This window comes from Coenobita brevimanus, chromosome 81 (assembly GCF_032717465.1).
Source record: "Coenobita brevimanus isolate Jiangsu-jjx chromosome 81, ASM3271746v2, whole genome shotgun sequence".
Lineage (NCBI taxonomy): Eukaryota > Metazoa > Arthropoda > Malacostraca > Decapoda > Coenobitidae > Coenobita > Coenobita brevimanus.
In genome coordinates this window covers 7,108,717-7,126,102 of record NC_137034.1, presented here as the reverse complement: position 1 = coordinate 7,126,102, position 17,386 = coordinate 7,108,717, and the positions used below count along the sequence as shown (strand labels likewise).

The window sequence follows — 17,386 nt, the reverse complement described above, 5'->3', positions numbered from 1 at the left end:
AACGTTTTTTTTAATGGCGGAGTATTGGCTTACTGAGAGAGAGAGAGGGGATAATAATATTTTAAATAACAATCCATACACCAGATCTCAGGTATCTTAACATAACCTGTAGGTACTCAGACTTTCTCTATAAATTTCTTGTGTTCACATTCATCGTATCTTCTTGCTTCATCATTCAAAATTTTTAAGATGTATCTATATACGTTCATATAGTTAGTGCCCGACGTCTTAATTCCGTAAGGGGTGGCCCCAAACAAATCGCCTCCATGTCGCCCTGTGCCCCTTCATTTCATTGTCCTGCTCCCAGCTCACCCCCCTTCTCTCATATCCCTCCATCTCATCCTTGGCCTCCCCCTCCCTCTCCGCCCCTCCACCTAACTTACACTCTTCTTGTTAGTCTCTCGCTCTCCATCCTCTCCACATGGCCAAACCACCTCAGTGTATTTCTCCTAACGCTTTCTATCACATCCACATCCACATCACAACGCTCCTTCACTTCCTTATTTGTCAGCCGCAGCTGCTCCACCTGTGGTGCACCTGAGGAACGTTTGTACAACGTGACAGCAAAGCCGGCCGGTTATATCAGTGCCACGAAGTGAAGGTATCCTTCTTTAGGACCTTTTGCCAGTTTAATGATAATATTGTCACTGGCACGGGAAAATCCGTATCGTCTTTTCCTTAACTTCATTCTGCATTTTTTTTTTCTACGTGTCCGACTCTCGGCGAAGGCTTCAGGGCCTATTTCTCGAGGGCAGTGACCTATCCCAAGGCCCAGTAGTCCGTCCTCCTACACCTCCACATGTCACCACTTCGGCGCTAACACCCACCGTCCATATTGAATACATGCTAGGGCTGTCTCATAGAGGACTGGTGTATTGGTATTAGCGGGGGTATTTTTACATGTCGGGGAGGCATCTCGTAGATCAGGAAAGTCTGCTTTTAGGAAATTCAAATCCTTAGACTGTTCCCTGCACCAGCCGGGATTCGATCCTGGGTCCATTAGAATTGCAGGCCTCCTCTCTACCGATTCAGTCACCTCCTTCTGAACACTCCCTTGTATGCCACTTTTATATATCAGTAGAGACAGTTTGCATCCAGAGCATGCTAGAAGATTGTGATGTTTAATGTGCAGAATAAATCGGTAAGGAAAAGATGTTACGAAATCTTCAGAACCACTCAGAGGACTCTCCAACACGCACGACCTCCCACCCTCCAGACCGTCACAAGGGTTTGTTTACATTCAGGAGGGACCAACTTCCACAGTGGTCATGCTTAGCCTATTCCTTCCCTTCTTTAACCCCTTGCTTTGCACCAAGAAAGACAAACACACCTTGAACCTCAGGCAGACCCAACAAACATTCTCAACGTTCCCAAGTTCCCCCACAAACTCGACCTCCCACCCCAAAGACCGTCCCCAGCTTTGTTTACATTCAGGAGGGTCCAACTTTCACAGGGGAGGTCGCGGCCAGCTGTCGCCTCACGTGTTCGGCCTTCCCATATGGCTCGATACTAGGTTTTCCGAACCCTCCCGTTTTTGTGTTGCCAGCTGCTGCAGTGATATCAGCCTGTTTATATACAGGGGAGCCGGGAAGTGTATGGGAAACTTAAGAAGGTTATCCTTACATTAAATTTGACAATTAAATGTTATATCAATATGGTTCTAAATGTCAGCCTTTACGGAGCTGCAAGGCGCTAACGAGGAGCCTACACTTGGTGGTGCTGTGCACCATGGGTGAAACGAAGCACCTGTGGCGTCCACCCAGGAGCCAAATCTTGTATACCCCTGCACCTTGCCATGGGGAAGGCCCCTAGTCCGACCCATATGAGGCACTGTCTACTACAACGGGCCACCGGGTCTCTACAAGATGTATCGTGCTGTACCTATAGGACGGCCACACAGAAGAGATTGTTTGCCTGGTCGACAGGTCTGGTCCGCCAAACGGAACAGAGTTACGCAGCAACAACCATAACAACGGTGCTACAATTACTGACTACCCTAAGGATGAAAATTATCTCCTTCACAATTCACCCATAAGTTCATCAGTACCTGCAGCTCCATAACGGCTGAGAATGTCTTACGTTACCTATATAAGAGAGTATTTGAAGGCTTTGACTTCGATCATCCCTTTCCTTTTCCTTTGAGACTCCGGTGTATGTGTAGTCGCAGAAGGCTCCATATGCATGACATGTGGTATTCCAAGTGAAGTGATGTCAGTTTTGTATCCATGGGTTTAATTTTAGTTCGTCTCCTGTTTCTGTGCGGGATTTTAGTGTTCTAAGGTTCACAGGGGAATCAAACGTCACCATCATCATCAGGTTAATATTGTAAGTGCATTTATTCTCTCATCCTGTCTCCAATGTATCGTCGTTAGCATTATGTGCCGCGGTGGTTCTTGTGTGTACTGAGGCTGCATATTATTGTTAGTCACCCAGCCTCAGGCTTCTGTTTACTACTTTTCTTTCTGTTGTGTCCTTCGCTTTTGTCTTTCTTTATTTTCTTCTTTCGTTTATTCCTTCCTTCCTTCCACCCTTCCTTCATTCCCTCCAACCTTCCTTCTTCCTTCCCTCCTTCCTTCTTCCTTCCCTCCTTCCTTCTTCCTTCCCTCCTTCCTTCTTCCTTCCCTCCTTCCTTCCTTCCCTTCTTGGCAAATTTTATGGCTGAATGAGGGAGGAAAGTGACGTTTATAAGGTATAAAAAGTGAATGAAGGAGGAGCAAGAAGAGGAAGAAGCCATGTATATAATTATGCAGTTATGTAGGAAGGAAGAAAGGAAGGACGGGAGGGAGGAGGAAGGAGGGAAAGAAGGAAGGAAAGAAGAAAGGAAGGAAGGAGGGATGGAAAGGAAAGAAGAGAGAGAGAGAGAGAGAGAGAGAGAGAGAGAGAGAGAGAGAGAGATAGGATGCAATCAATAGTATGTCTGTGTGTGTGAAGGTCTTGCACACCTTTCAGCACTTCACTGTGTATATATGTGTGTGTGTGTGTGTGTGTGTGTGTGAGAGAGAGAGAGAGAGAGAGAGAGAGAGAGAGAGAGAGAGAGAGAGAGAGAGAGAGAGAGAATGGGTGATGCATGAAAGTGATGGGTAGTGAAGAAGATGTGTGTGTGTGTGTGTGAGTGTGTGAGTGTGTGTGTGTGTGTGTGTGTGTGTGTGTGTATGTGTGTGTGTGTGTGTGTGTGTGTGTGTACTTCCATTATGCTCATTTGTGTCGATTCAGTATAGTTTGCTTATTTAGTGGCAGAGAGAGAGAGAGAGAGAGAGAGAGAGAGAGAGAGAGAGAGAGAGAGCATTATTAAATCTTGCCTTGGTTTTCTCTGTGAGTGGATTTTTTTCCCTCTATGCATACGTATGTCCCCCTCCTCTCTCTCTCTCTCTCTCTCTCTCTGGTTTTCTAAGAGAAAGAAATAACTGTCTGTCTATCTATCTTTCTAGCTAACAGAGAGATAGACAGACAGATAGATAGATAGACAGATAGATAAACAGAAAAACTGAAAGAGAGAGAGAGAGAGAGAGAGAGAGAGAGAGGGAAGGGGGGGATGTTTGAAAGGCCTGGTATACAGGAGCCTGGGGCAAGGTGCACAAGCGGTCTAAAAAGAGAAGGAGAAGAGGAGAAAAGAGGAGAGAGAGAGAGAGAGAGAGAGAATAAAAGTGTACCACAATCTGTTACAGATGGGAGGGAGGGAGGGAGGGAGGGAGGGAGAGAGAGCAGAGAGAAGTGAGAAAGAAAGGGAGGAAAGGAAATTTAGGGAGGAGATGAAGAGTTACTAAGACAAGTAGTACCAAAAAATGTCTTATGACCCACACTGAGGAAGGGAAAAGGAGGGAGAGAGGAAAAGGAGTGAGGAAGGGAAGGAAGGAATGAAAGAGCGTGTTGGAAAGGGATGGAAGGAAGAGGAGGGAGGGAGAAAGGGAGGGAGGGAGGGAAGGAGAGAGAGAAGGACTGAGAAAGGGAAGGAAAGAAAGAAAACAGAGAAAGAGTGAGAGAGACTGAGAGTGAGAATGAATTAGGGAATTAGAGAGAGAGAGAGAGAGAGAGAGAGAGAGGAACTGGAAGTTAGAGGCGAATGTGAGAAGGAGGGAGGAAAGGAGAGAGTGGGGGAATTGAGGGAGGGAGAGAGGGAAGGAAGGGAGGGAAAGGCTGAAAGGGGAGGAAAAGCTGATGAGAGTGGGGGAGATAAAAGGAGAGAGACTGACAGGGAGTAGTGAGAGAGAGAGAGAGAGAGAGAGAGAGAGAGAGAGAGAGAGAGAGAGAGAGAGGAGGGGGAGGAAGGAAAGAGATTTGCATTGAAGCTGATAGAGAAGGATACAGGAAAAAATATGGAAGAATAGGAGGAGGAAGAGGAAGAGGAGGAGGAAGAAGGAGGAGGAGGAGAAAAGAATGAGGCTATTACAGAATGAGGAATAAGAGAAGAGGTGGAGGGAAAAATGAGGAAGTAGGAGGAGGAGGAGGAGGAGGAAGGAAGGAAGGAAGAAAGAAGAAGACAGTCATTAGTAAAGGAAGAGGAAGAGAGGAAGAGGGGAAGAAAAAGTGGAGAGGGTGTAGAAGGTGGAGGGGAGATGGGGAAGGAGACGATGGAATGAAGGAGGAGGAGGAGGAGGAGGAGAAGGAGGAGGGGGAGGAGGAGGAGGAGGAGGAGGAGGAGGAGGAGGAGGAGGAGGAGGAAGAGGGTACGGGAGAATAAAAGAGTGGGAGGGAACACAAAAGAAGGCAAACAGAAGCACGGATATCGATCAAGCAAGGTTGTGTGTTGCAGAAAACGACTATGGTAAAGGAAGAAGAGGAGGAAGGAAATAAAGGAGGAGGAGGAAGGAAGGAAGGAAGGAAGAGGAGGAGGAGGAGGCTAAGGAGAAGGAGGAAGAAGAGGAGGCAAAGAGAGTACAAGACAGCACAAAGGAATGCAAACAGGAACACAGGTATTGATCAAGCAAGATTGTGTACTGCAGAAAAAGAGTACCAAGGGTCGTATTATTAACATCGTCTGTATTACATCTTATTCTTTTATCTCTTATCAGTTCTTATATTTATTTATCCTATCCTTTCTGTTCTCAAAATTAGCCTTATATCTTTTTCATTTCTTATATATTTTACTTTTACCTTCATCCTATCGGCTACTAGGCATTTTTAGGAGGATTCGTAGCAATTCTTTCGTAGTGATTTGTTCTGCATATTTCACCGTAATATTCTCCCGTGCGTAGCTGATACAAACACCATCGAATTTCAGGCGATATAAATAACACACAAGGCGATGCAACGGTGTAATATTTTTAAACCTTTCTTCTTGCTCTTACGATATTAATTTTAGTCCCTTTAAAGAGGACCTAAAGGGTGAACCTAGTGGGGAAGTAGCTGAAGAGTAACACATCCTCCTTAGCGATTTATTTTCCCACCTTAGTTGCCTCCTGGCGTTGATGTGCTGGAAAGTGTTGGGAAAGGTACCTAGACTTGCCCCTGTGAAGAGAATGGGAAACGAGAGACTGACAGGGAGAGGTTGGGTGAGTTGCTGGGGAGGGCGAGAGGGAGACCGATGATGAGGTAGAGGGATAAGGTGGAGATGTGTGTGAGTGAGGGCTGTGTGAGTTGGAGAGCGTGCAGCCTGATGGCGGAGGTCACGTAAAACCATATCAAAGTATTTAACTAACTCACTCTAAGATCGGACCAGGTGTAGGGGAATACAGGTAGAGTGGTTTGTCTACCGGGTGGACGCCGCAGCTGCTCCGGATACACAGTGCCACCACGCTTAGGCTTCTCATCAGCGCCAGTCAACGGGGTATTTTTCATCTTGTGGTGCCGAGTATTGGTCTTGCCTGCTAAGTAATCAGTGTATTGGGAGATACTGTATTGAGGGAGTAGGGGGGAAGGAGAGTAGCCAGGAGTGTAAATAGCACACACACACACACACACACACACACACACACACACACACACACACACACACACACACATCCATGCACACGCACCATATACACACACATTTATTCATGCATACATAATACTCACATATTCTCTCTCTCTCTCTCTCTCTCTCTCTCTCTCTCTCTCCTCCTCCTCCTCCTCCTTTTCCCCGCCGTCAATGGATCAATGGTCTCTCCATCCAGATTACCTGCCTCAGAGAGAGAGAGAGAGAGAGAGAGAGAGAGAGGGAAAGACTGGAGAAAGGATGTGAATGTACTGTAGCTATATTCAGTCATGTACAGACAGACAAACAGACAGATAGACCAAAAAAATAAAATACATAGATAGTAGGAGGATGAACAAGTAAGCCAGTAAGAGTAGTTACATGAAAAACAAGAAATCTCAAATGTCAGACTTACTAGTTAACATTAAGTACTGGTGGCGTAGCGTGTATCACATCTATAACTCAGAGGGTCCTACGTTTGAGCCCTGATGAGTACAGTAATGATATAATTCACGTTTTGTAGTATTTTGTGACTATCTTTAACACTCCCAGGCTCCTATGACTCACTTTCGGCTGGATAACATTGTCTGGTGTGAGGTAATTTGAAAGCTAGGATTGTTCAGGCCATATAAGGATAAATGATGACAGGATTAACACTTCAAGGCTTCTCGTCCCTTCCTACTTCCCCTTCTCACCCTTCTTGTTTCCCTCTCGTCCTTTCCTACTTCTCCTTCTCACCCTTCTTGTTTCCCTCCCTTCTTCCCTCCCCTCCCTCCCCTCATCCCTTTACCTACTTGCTCTCTCCCCTCCCCCTTCTCTTTCTCCTCCTCCTCCTCCCCCCCCTCCCTCTCTCCTCACCTTCATTCCCAGTCCATCATTACTCCATTCCACTCCCTCTCCACCTCCTCCACCTCTCTCCACACCCTTCCTCCTCCTCCTCCTGCTCCTCCTCTCTATCTCTCCTACTTTCCTTCCTCCTTCTCTCTTCTTCTCTCCATCCTTCTTCTCTTTCTCCATCTCTCTCCTCCATCCGTCATTTCATTCATCTTTCCTGCTCCCTCATCTTTCTCCGACTTACACTCTTCTCTTTGCTTTTTCCCTCCTCCTCTCCTCCTTCCTCCTCTACACTTCTCCCTCCTTCCCCCCTCCCTCCTTCCCTCCCTCCTCCATGATGTATCGAAGGAGGGAAAAGGAGGCATAATCGATAAGGTCCCTAGGCTAGGCTTAGAGGGGGGGGGAGTTAAATAATGAGCGAGAAATTGGCTAGTAGGAAGGGTAGAGTGGTTGCTGGGAGGACGGCTTGGATGGTATGTGTGTGTGTGTGTGTGTGTGTGTGTGTGTGTGTGTGTGTGAGAGAGAGAGAGAGAGAGAGAGAGAGAGAGAGAGAGAGAGAGAGAGAGCTGTCAAATCAACTGGTGAGTGACAAGGGAAGGGTAGGCAAGGGAGCATGATAGAACAGGGAGCTAACTTACTGTGAGAAATTCTGGTGTGGGTATTTCTCAGGGGAAAGAGAGAGAGAGAGAGAGAGAGAGAGAGAGAGAGAGAGAGAGAGAGAGAGAGAGAGAGAGAGAGAGAGAAAGAAAGTTACTAATTAAGGCAATGGTTCGTCTCTTTCTCTTGTCTTAAGTTATGGTGCCTTAACCCTCTATACGACAACATATTCTGACTTTTTTCCTTCCGTTAAGTGATTTATTCAGCTTAGAAGGAACTTTTTCAACTAGATGGGTTAGATATCTCCTCTTCCTCCTTCTCCTCCTCCTCCTCCTCCTCCTTCTCCTTCTCCTTCTTTCCACTCACCTATTTCTCTCTCACTCATCCCCATCACTGTCTCTTCTTGTATCTTCTTCCTTGCCTATTGTCTAACGTTCCTATAAAATTTCCCTTTCAGTAAGTTCTATAACCCTCTATTCAGTAACTTCCCCGGCTCGACATTTTTTGCCTTCTTTTCTCTCCCTGCTGGACAATAGGTGTGGAGAGAGAGAGAGAGAGAGAGAGGGGGGGGGGAGTGCATATACATCTTCAGTGATAAACGCTCACCATTTGTTACTGCCAGAGCAAAATTAAATCTCTTTATTCATTAAGCTTTTAAGGGAAATTTGTTTAGCCAGCTGAGGATGAGTTATAGGAGCCTGAGAGTGTTGCTGCTGTCTCTATTTGGGAAAACACGAGTTCCAGTCCCGGGCAGGTCAGAATCGTAGACAAGGTTTGTTTCCCCTGCGTCCTTTTCACCCAGCAGTGCTATTTGGGACCTGGGTGTAAAATCGATGGTTGCGTATCTTATTCTTGGGGAAGACTATGACCAGTTACGGCCCTCGTGCAGTCGATAGGCACTGCAGAATTTTGTGGCTTAACCCTAATTTCTCTGGTCCTGCAAACCCGTCGACCACAGGTAAGTAACTGCTTCTGTGGGGCCGTCCTACAGGTATAGTACAGTAAGGATCCGGCGCCCCGTTGTGGTAGACTCTCGCCAGGGTCAGACCAGGGTCCTTCCCCCCGCAAGATGTAGGGAAATATTAGGAGGTTTGGCTCCCGGGTGGACGATGCAGTCCCTCCACCCTGGGTGCACAGCGAGACTACGTCTAGGCTTCTAGACATCGCTCCTTGCTACTGGTAATGGTAACAGCCTGTCCCACAAATACCCCTTTTGTGGTGTAGGGACCTAGGGCAAGGCTACTGTAGTCCTGTACATTAAGAGTAGATGACCAGCCGACTTCCTTGATGGCATTACGTAAAGGAAGTCGGTAACCTCATGGGGATCGTATCCAAGCAAGGCCTTCACCCCGACTGGGACCTTATTTGATTTAAGATAACACTGACCATTTTAACCACCTAAGAGTAAGTCATGGGAGCCTGAGAGTGTTAAGTTAGTCCGCCTTTCAAGCAGCCCGTGAACTTCCCCATAGCGAAACCTGTTGCTCACTCCTGAAGGACTCAACAACATTCCACCCAGCTCTGCAACTTGGAATATAACCACCTGTTTTGGAAATAATAACTTCCAGGGAATTTCAGCCCCAAATTCCACACGAGAATCCACCTAATTTATTTTTATGTCACTCTAAAATTTTTCCACCATTTGAAAGTATCTAAATAGTTGAATTTAAAATGTTTTTGAATTTTCTCATACGTCTGGCAGCCATCCTCGACGCTGATTAAAGACGCTGCCGGGTAGGCCTCGGCAGGACCCAGAGTGTCGTACCGCATTATCTGTTTACATCCTGAGAGCTGAGTTTAATAGGCCTATTTTAAAACGGATTTTGAGGCAATTTATCATGTAGATGGAAGAGAGAGAGAGAGAGAGAGAGAGAGAGAGAGAGCTATGGGCAGGAAAGGGGAGGAAGAATGAGGGAATACAGTAGTAGAAAGAGATAGATGAATGGAGAGAGAGAGAGAGAGAGAGAGAGAGAGAGAGAGAGAGAGAGAGAGAGAGAGAGAGAGTTGAAGGGTCCTTAACGTAGGTCATTGATCTTCCGCAATATCTCATACTACAGTTTCCTCTTGATCCACTTCCTTCTCCTCATCTTCCTCCCCATCCTCATCCTCATCATCCTGTTTGATCACCTCCCTCTGCTCCTTTTCTTTCTCCTTTCTCCTCTTCCTCCTTTTCTCCTCCCACCATTTCCAGGTTCTCCTCCTCGTCTTTATCTCCTCCTCCTCCTCCTCCTCCTCCTCTTCCTCTTCCTCTCCCTCCTGCCCCGTGGTCCCAGTTCAATTCGTGTGAGGTACATTTGAAATATTTTATAGTCTTCAAAGGGATCGTGAATGTCCATTGCCCCTTTATAATGGAGAGAGAGAGAGAGAGAGAGAGAGAGAGAGAGAGAGAGAGAGAGAGAGAGAGAGAGAGAATGTATGGCCGTAATCTAAGTGCCGTAAGAGGTTTCTTTGCGCCTGTTCCAAAGCCATTTATTTTACATGTTGCATTTTCTCTTGCATGCTAAGTATGTCTCTCTAATATCGACAGTGTCTATGATGGTAGCTCAGAAGAAGATTTAGTGGTAAAAAACAAAAGAAATCGCTAAGGAAGAGGTGCCACGAAATATCCATCCACGCATCATCCATTCCTTTCCTTCCCAGCAGGAGAGTAAGGCGTACGGGACCAGCCTCATGATCCCCTGAGTGGCATTATGTGAGCAATAAACCCCAATCATCCCTCATACATCTAGGCCTCATCTGGTTGGAGCGCCCTAATCCACTAGACGTCAAGGCGATGGTTGGTTATATGATTTTCCCATCCAGCGTAATTGTTTTCGGAGTTACAGGACACCATTTAACTTGTCACTCAGTGCAGAGTTACCTGAGGACAGCGCAACATCGCGTGAGTGGATAGCAGGAATTCGATATCTATATTGAAGGTTAATTGTAAAAAAAAAAAAAGAAAAGAAAAAAAAAAGAAAAACAGAAAAGTGTCCACCATAACTGCAATTTATTTATTTATTTATTTATTTTTCACCCACAGGAAGCAACATCGTGGGCAAATTTACGCAGAGTGTGAAGAGGATAGTACAGGAGGTGAAGGAAGAAGGAGTGCCAGGTGAGTAGATGTGAGTGAAATGATCGAAGATGAGTGAAAATGAGTCTGGTAAGGAGAGAGAGAGAAAGAGAGAGAGAGAGAGAGAGAGAGAGAGAGAGAGAGAGAGAGAGAGAGAGAGAGAGAGTCAGTGTTACCAGACCCAAAGTTGGCCATGAATGCAAGGATGGTCTGATATTGGGCCCAAGAAAACAAAAGATGCACTGGCAACATTGATTCTCTCTCTCTTTCTCTGTCTGTCTGTCTGTCTGTCTGTCTGTCTGTCTGTCTCTCTCTCTCTCTCTCTCTCCCTTCCCACATTTTAGTGCCTTTCTCCTGCATTATCGAGGCACATACAGACTGGGTCCTTTATAACACTCCACTTTCACTCCGCCTGGCCATTTCTCGTGTATTCTGGGGACGGCTCAGTGGTAACCGTATCTACCCTGCATCATTTACTCATTTCCCACTCCAGACGCCACAACCGAACCCACACCAGCTGACTGAGCCGTCCCTTCAAAACACAAGCTACTGCCACGTTGTTTCTGGTAAAGGATCATATGTGTTGCTTTAATATTGACAAAGATTTTACTAATAACACGAATATATTGAGGTAAACAGCTAATTAGGAGAGGGATCCTTTACCTGGTTAGTACTTCCGGCAGGGTATATCAGTGCCACCACCTGAAGGCGTCCCTCCCCATATATCCCTCGCATATGAAGGGGTTGGGTGGGTGATAGGGGTGAGAGAGAGGAATGAGTGAGCGTGGAGGGAGAGGAAATGAGAAAGAGGGGAAGGGAAATGGATTAGTGAGAGAGAGAGAGAGAGAGAGAGAGAGAGAGAGAGAAAGAAAGATGAGACAAAGGGATGGGAGACGTGAGAGAGGGGGATGAGAGAAAGGCGTGAGAGTTAGGAGGGGGTTAGAGAGGAGTATGAGAGAGAGAGAGAGAGAGAGAGAGAGAGAGAGAGAGAGAGAGAGAGAGAGAGAGAGAGAGAGAGAGAGAGAGAGAGAGAAAGGCGTGGACTGAAGGCGAAATTGTCTCTTAAAGTCAATTTGTTCAGGTTGCCCAGGGATTTGAGGGCCAGGCATCACTATCCTCACCATCCTCACACACTATCCTCACTGTACTAACTTCACCGTTACTATTATTACTATGTTTCATTCATTAGCATCACTATCCTCATCCATTATCCTCACTCACTGTCCTCACCCATTCTCATCATCCACTATACTCATTTACTATCCTCTCTCACTCTCCTCACTCTTCTTACTATCCTCACTTACTCCTCGCCGTCCTTGCTCACTACCTTCACTGTCTTCACACGCTATCACCACTAATCTTCATTCACTGAGTCACTATATTCACTATCCTCATTCATTATCCTCATCCTCGTGAGTCTTTGTTCCCTTCAACCTGTCCTACTCTATCCTACTATCTCCATCCCACTCACCCTCCCTCTCACTTTCACCCATCTCACTTCCTATTTCTCGTCCCACCCACCCTTCCTCTCACCCTCACACATTTTAGTTCCTATTTCTCAACCCTTTCACTTTCACCAAGATCTCTTCCCGTCTCCCTGCTACCCCTCTCATCCTCCCTATCACCCTACTCTTCCTCCTTTTCACCCTCTCACCCTCCCTCTCACGCTGCTCATTGTCCTTCTCACTTCACTTATCTTTTCATCCCATTCCTTATTTGTAGTTCCCCCCTCCCTCTCCCTCTCAAATCCACCCTTCCCTTCACCCACTCCAGCATCCATCTCACTATCTTTCAACGCATTTCAGCGGACGGGGAGACACGAGACGATGCCATAGCTACGAACCAACGCCTCAGAGCGGTCCGAAGCCGTCTAGAAGCAGAGTATGAAACAGCACGTACTGCCCTGCTAACTCTACACACGCAATACAACCACAGCAAGACAACGTGGAACGTGTTTGCTAGATATGCACTGCTGAAGGCTATGATAAAGGTAAGTTAGACAGATTAAAGGTGGAAAAATTAGATAGAGATCTGATGCAGTCCCGTCATGGGCTGCCCCTATATCGTTCCACCAAATTTGTTTAAAATCGAATAAAAACTGGCCGAGTTACACTATTGTTATTGCTGTTACTGTTATTATTACTATTACTATTCCTCTATTCCAGGATGTAGTTCGCCTAGAAACGGAGTACTGGCAGCTCCTAGAAGTGCCTAGACAAGAAAAACAGGAACCAGTATTAAATTACGTGCTACGCGCTTGTACGTTTGTTGAAAAAAGTCAGAGGTCGCAGGAGCAGTCGAAGAGGACAGCGGGGCATGACGATGATGATGAAAAGAAGAGGGAGAACGCGCAGAGGCTGAACGGTGAGGAAGGAGGGAGAGAGAAGGATGGATAAATTGACAGATGCATAATAGTCTTGTATTTGAGAAGCCTTGTTACATTATTTGGGATGTTGTAAAAGAGTCGTAGTCTTAAAACCAGCTATAATGCCAGTCCTAATGAGTTAATTACTACCTGTACTTAATTAGGCAAGAAAAATACCCTTGGAGGTGAAAGTATTATAGTCAGTTTGTTTACATCTGACGGAACTGGGTCATTGTCACAACTTAATTACTATGTCTTGGATGCAGGAAAGTTTATTGAACCTTAGTTATGAGAAGAAATGAATCGGTGTGGTTATTAGTCAGATCAAGCCTCCAGGTTAACCACATCCAGCCATCATCTCAGCTGAAAGGAGTTAGGGATTCTGAATGACTTTTTAGATCTCATAACACCCTTTCCTTAGCAGTATCTTGTGACCATTACACCTCAATATCCTCTTGTATGTCACTGATAAAACTATAACGATATGAAAGCGATATGAATCTGTCTGGCCGAGCATTCGCATCGACCACAGGTAAACAAATGATTTTCTGGGGTCGTGTATCAGGTACAGTACAGTGCATACGTTGGGTGGGGATCCGGCGCCCCCTTGTGGCAGACAGCCCCGCATCAGGGTTGGACCAGAATCCTTCCCACTGCGAGGTGCAGGGAAATATGGGGTGATTTGGCTCCCGGGTGGACGCCACAGCTGTTTCACCCAGAGTACACAGTGTTCCCACGTGTAGGCTCCTCGTAATAAAGCAGAATGGAAACTGTTTCTCAAGGAATGAGTTGTACAAAAATACTGATACCAGTATTTCAAAGAAGAACTATAGCATACCATGGGAAGCGCTGACGATATATTATAATAAGGGCAATTAACTATTATTTAGGCTAATTGGTGTATATTACTTTCAGGAATGACCACCTCACAAATCATGGACGAAAACAACTCGCTTATTAATGAACTGAATCGTCACTTGAGGAAATATTCGTCACTACGTACACTCATGAAGGAGCTAAAGGTGGGTCTGTCTATCTGTCTGTCTATCTATCTACTTGTCTGTCTATCTATCTACCTTTGTCTAGCCAGCAGGTGGTTCTGCCTTCAAAATTAACCCTCTCAGACTCCAAAGATACATTCTCGGTCGAGTAAAACTTTATGCCATTAGTTAGTATAAAAATCTAGTGTTATCCCGACCATTAGAAGATTAGAAGCGACAGTATTAACACTCTCAGGCTCCTATGCTTTACTCTTAGCTGAATATTATCTGCTGACTGTAAACAATAAGGTTCTTTCATCTTTGTATTGGATGGCCGCTGCTTTGAAAACATATGTGAGGTCTGAGAAGGTAAAACGTATTCATTATATTCGATTTACTCTGCCTTGGCCTCAAATTCCCATCTCTCTTATCATAATTTTGGTGCTAATCAGGAGGAAGTGCTAAGGAAAGGATGTAGGACCATAGTATAGCCCTTTTCCTCAGTTGTCTTTCATAAAATAAGGTGGAAAGGGATGAAACTCTGGATCAGGTTAAGGGAAAAAGAGTATAGAAAATTCACGATTAGGGAATGTGAGCCAATGGAGGAGAATATTGAAAATGGGGAGTCCCCTAGTCTTCTCGCCCGTTTTCTCTCATTCCTCCCAGCTAGAGAAAACGTCGCCGCTGGGGAAACTGGGCTCAAAATCCTGCTTTTATTTCAATTATAAGGAGTACTTTTTTTTCTTTCTTTTTCCTTGATTTATATGCCCTTTTGGAATGTTTTATGCAACACTTTTTTCCCGTTTTTGGTCCGGGATTGGGTGGGTATAAAATTGCAAAAATGCCTGGGATAGTATGGGTTAACTCGGACTAAAATTGTCCCCTCTCTGTCGTCAATGCTGAGAGGTAAAAATAGATTAGATAATTACGTGGATAACAGACTAGTGATGATGATGATGATGATGACGAGGACGGCGAGGACGACGACGACGACGACGACGACGATGCTAACGATGATAATGATAATAATAACTCCCCTCTTCTTCCAGGACGATTACGTGGAGAGCAAAATGTACCCAATAATCCCACGGTACTTCATGCTCAAAGAGATGATTCACGACATCATGAGGGACCCAGCCTTCGTTGAGATCTGCCAGGAGGTTACGCAGAGTCCCATCGCCACTACCACTGCTACATCAACATCCTAGTGTATATGAGAGTGTGGGCAGGGCAGGGAGGAGGGGAGGGCAAGGCAGGGCAAGGGTAGACAGGACAGGGTAGATCAAGACAGGGCAGGGTAAGACTAGGCAGGGGAGAATAGGACAAGGCAGGGTAGAGCAATGCTAGACAGGGCAAAGTCGGATATTAGGAAGGGTAGGGTAATGTAGGGTAGGGCAGGGTGAAAGCAGGATAAGGCAGGCCAGGGCAAGGCAGACTTGGGCACGGTATGGCAAGAAACACTTTGGTAGGTTTGTGAAAGCTATGACAGGCTGGGAAAAGTCAGGACAGAGCTGGACAAGAGAAACCAGGCCAGATCAGGGGAAAAGCAAGGCAGAAATAGGGAAAAATGGCAACGTTACGAGGAGATGGCAAGGTTAGGGAAAAATGACAAGCTATGGCACCAGGGCAGAGCAAGTCACAGTATGGCCAGAGAAACTATGGTGACTTAGGGGAGACATGGCAAATGGGGCAAACACGATACATACCCACAGTATATCTAAGTGTATTTACTCGTATGTTGGAGTGCTGTGTTTTTTGCCTGCTTCCTCACTATCATTTATGTCATATTTTGGGCCACTCACTTCCATATACTAGTCAGTAGGTGTAGGAAGGACAAAAGATTATATGGAGAGAAAATAAGCTGCTATATGTGTGGGAATAATTAGGAAGACTTGTAGCACTGTATTTGGTTCATTTTGCTACAGATATTTGGGAAGAAAAGAAAAATATTACACTAGGCCAGCCGTTTATTTAAAAAAAGCAGAGTACAGTACACAGAGGCAACAATTTACAAATTTGGCAGACAGGAAATGAGACTGAAAAAAAAAAAAAAAAGATGAAGCTGAGAAAAGGACATTATCAAACGGCGAGAAGATTTTACATCAATAATTGCCGTTAGAAAGATGAAACTCCAGATTATGAACTGAACAAAAGTGTTCTGAACCAGAATGGCAGAGGATAAAAGGAATAGGTAGGAGACATGAAGAGATCCACAGGCACTACAAACTTGGACTCTCTGCATTTGTATTCATATCAGTTCATATCAGATTCACTGCCGCGCCGTATCTTTTCCTCGAAGGGAGAGTGATAGCTAGTATGAACCCTTCCCCATGCTGGCAAAGAAGAATGGGGAAAGGGTAGCTGTAGAAAGAGTAATTTGTGGGCCAATATTTTTACTGGTGTCCCCAAAAGCTCTCTCTTAATAAGTATATGTATGTGTGCAGTATAGGACAAAAAAGTTGGCCGTCTCATCCACTGCGTCTGCATCACACTTAGGGTATGTCCATTACTTTCCTCCCTGAAGCATCGCATCAGGGAGAATCATCTATGGCCAGAGAAACATTACAAACCTCTCTCAGCTTTGGAATATTATCGAATAGAGGGGAAACGACAAGTAGAGGAGGTGAAACATTAGGCAAATTCTTGCATTTATGAGCAGAGAAACATACCAAGCCTCTCACAGCTTAGGAGTATTATTAGGTAGAGAAACAAATCAAACATCTCTCAACTTAGGTACATTAGCCAGCAAGGGAAACTGACAAGTAGAAGAGGTGAAATATTAGGTGGATTTTTGTATCTGTGGGCAGGAAGCATACCAAGCCTCTCAGTGAAGTAGATAAGGTAAAATACTGGGAGATATTTTACCCCGACTTTCCAAGCTGATACACAAGGGGAATCTTCCTTAAGTTTACCCTAGTCGTCGTAGAATAATAACTTAATAACTTTTGTGAGGGAGTAACTTCCTCTTTCCAAAGGTTGCGTCCTTCTAAGCTTAAGGAAACTCAAGCACTGAGACTTTATGTATAACTTAACTGTAGATAAAAATCCATGTAGAAACAGCCGATGTTGTAACGTCAGGATGCAATGAGTACTGTGTTCGGAATTTGATGTGTGTAATGGATGTTGTGGACGTGAACACCAGTACTTAAACGACTTTCCAGATGATAAACAGTAGCCTAGTTGACCCATCCTCCCAGCTTTCCTTTTCTGGTGTAGGAATTTGCTGCTTCATTATCACTGTATATAAAACGCATTGTAACCTGTTGTACTTGTGTTTATAGTAGTTCAGCCCATCCAGTCCCATGATATACTTGTCTCTGTATATCCCTGCAGCCCCCTACCCAAGCAAATTGAACTCGCTAGAATATTCCTGCAACGAAACGGTAAACTGATTCACCGTGAAAGGTCTCCCAAGTGCTAAGTCAAATAATTCGCAGGTTTATTAACACCTACACCTGTGAGTGAAGGATTGGGTTGGGGTGTATCACTTCTCCAGTTTCAAAAAATTTTATTCTTTGGTTTTACGAGGAGATGGCAAGGTTAAGGACTCATAAAACACGACATAAACGTGTACTGCACGGCTGTCCGTTCCTGTCAGGCGTGTACAAGTCGGTCGTTACAATTGATACAAGGATAAAACTGTACATCATCGGACTGAAAGG

General features: G+C 45.2%; 1 protein-coding gene across 1 annotated transcript; it reads left to right on the top strand.

Moving 5' to 3' along the window:
- The first annotated feature begins 8,188 nt into the window (after nucleotides 1–8,188).
- On the top strand, nucleotides 8,189–14,932 carry LOC145409547 (uncharacterized). The gene is made up of 6 exons (XM_080279935.1): nucleotides 8,189–8,282; nucleotides 10,347–10,421; nucleotides 12,185–12,369; nucleotides 12,545–12,743; nucleotides 13,660–13,766; nucleotides 14,774–14,932. The coding sequence occupies exons 1-6, from the start codon at nucleotides 8,189–8,191 to the stop codon at nucleotides 14,930–14,932; spliced, it is 819 nt and encodes a 272-aa protein (XP_080136061.1).
- The last annotated feature ends 2,454 nt before the right edge of the window (nucleotides 14,933–17,386 follow it).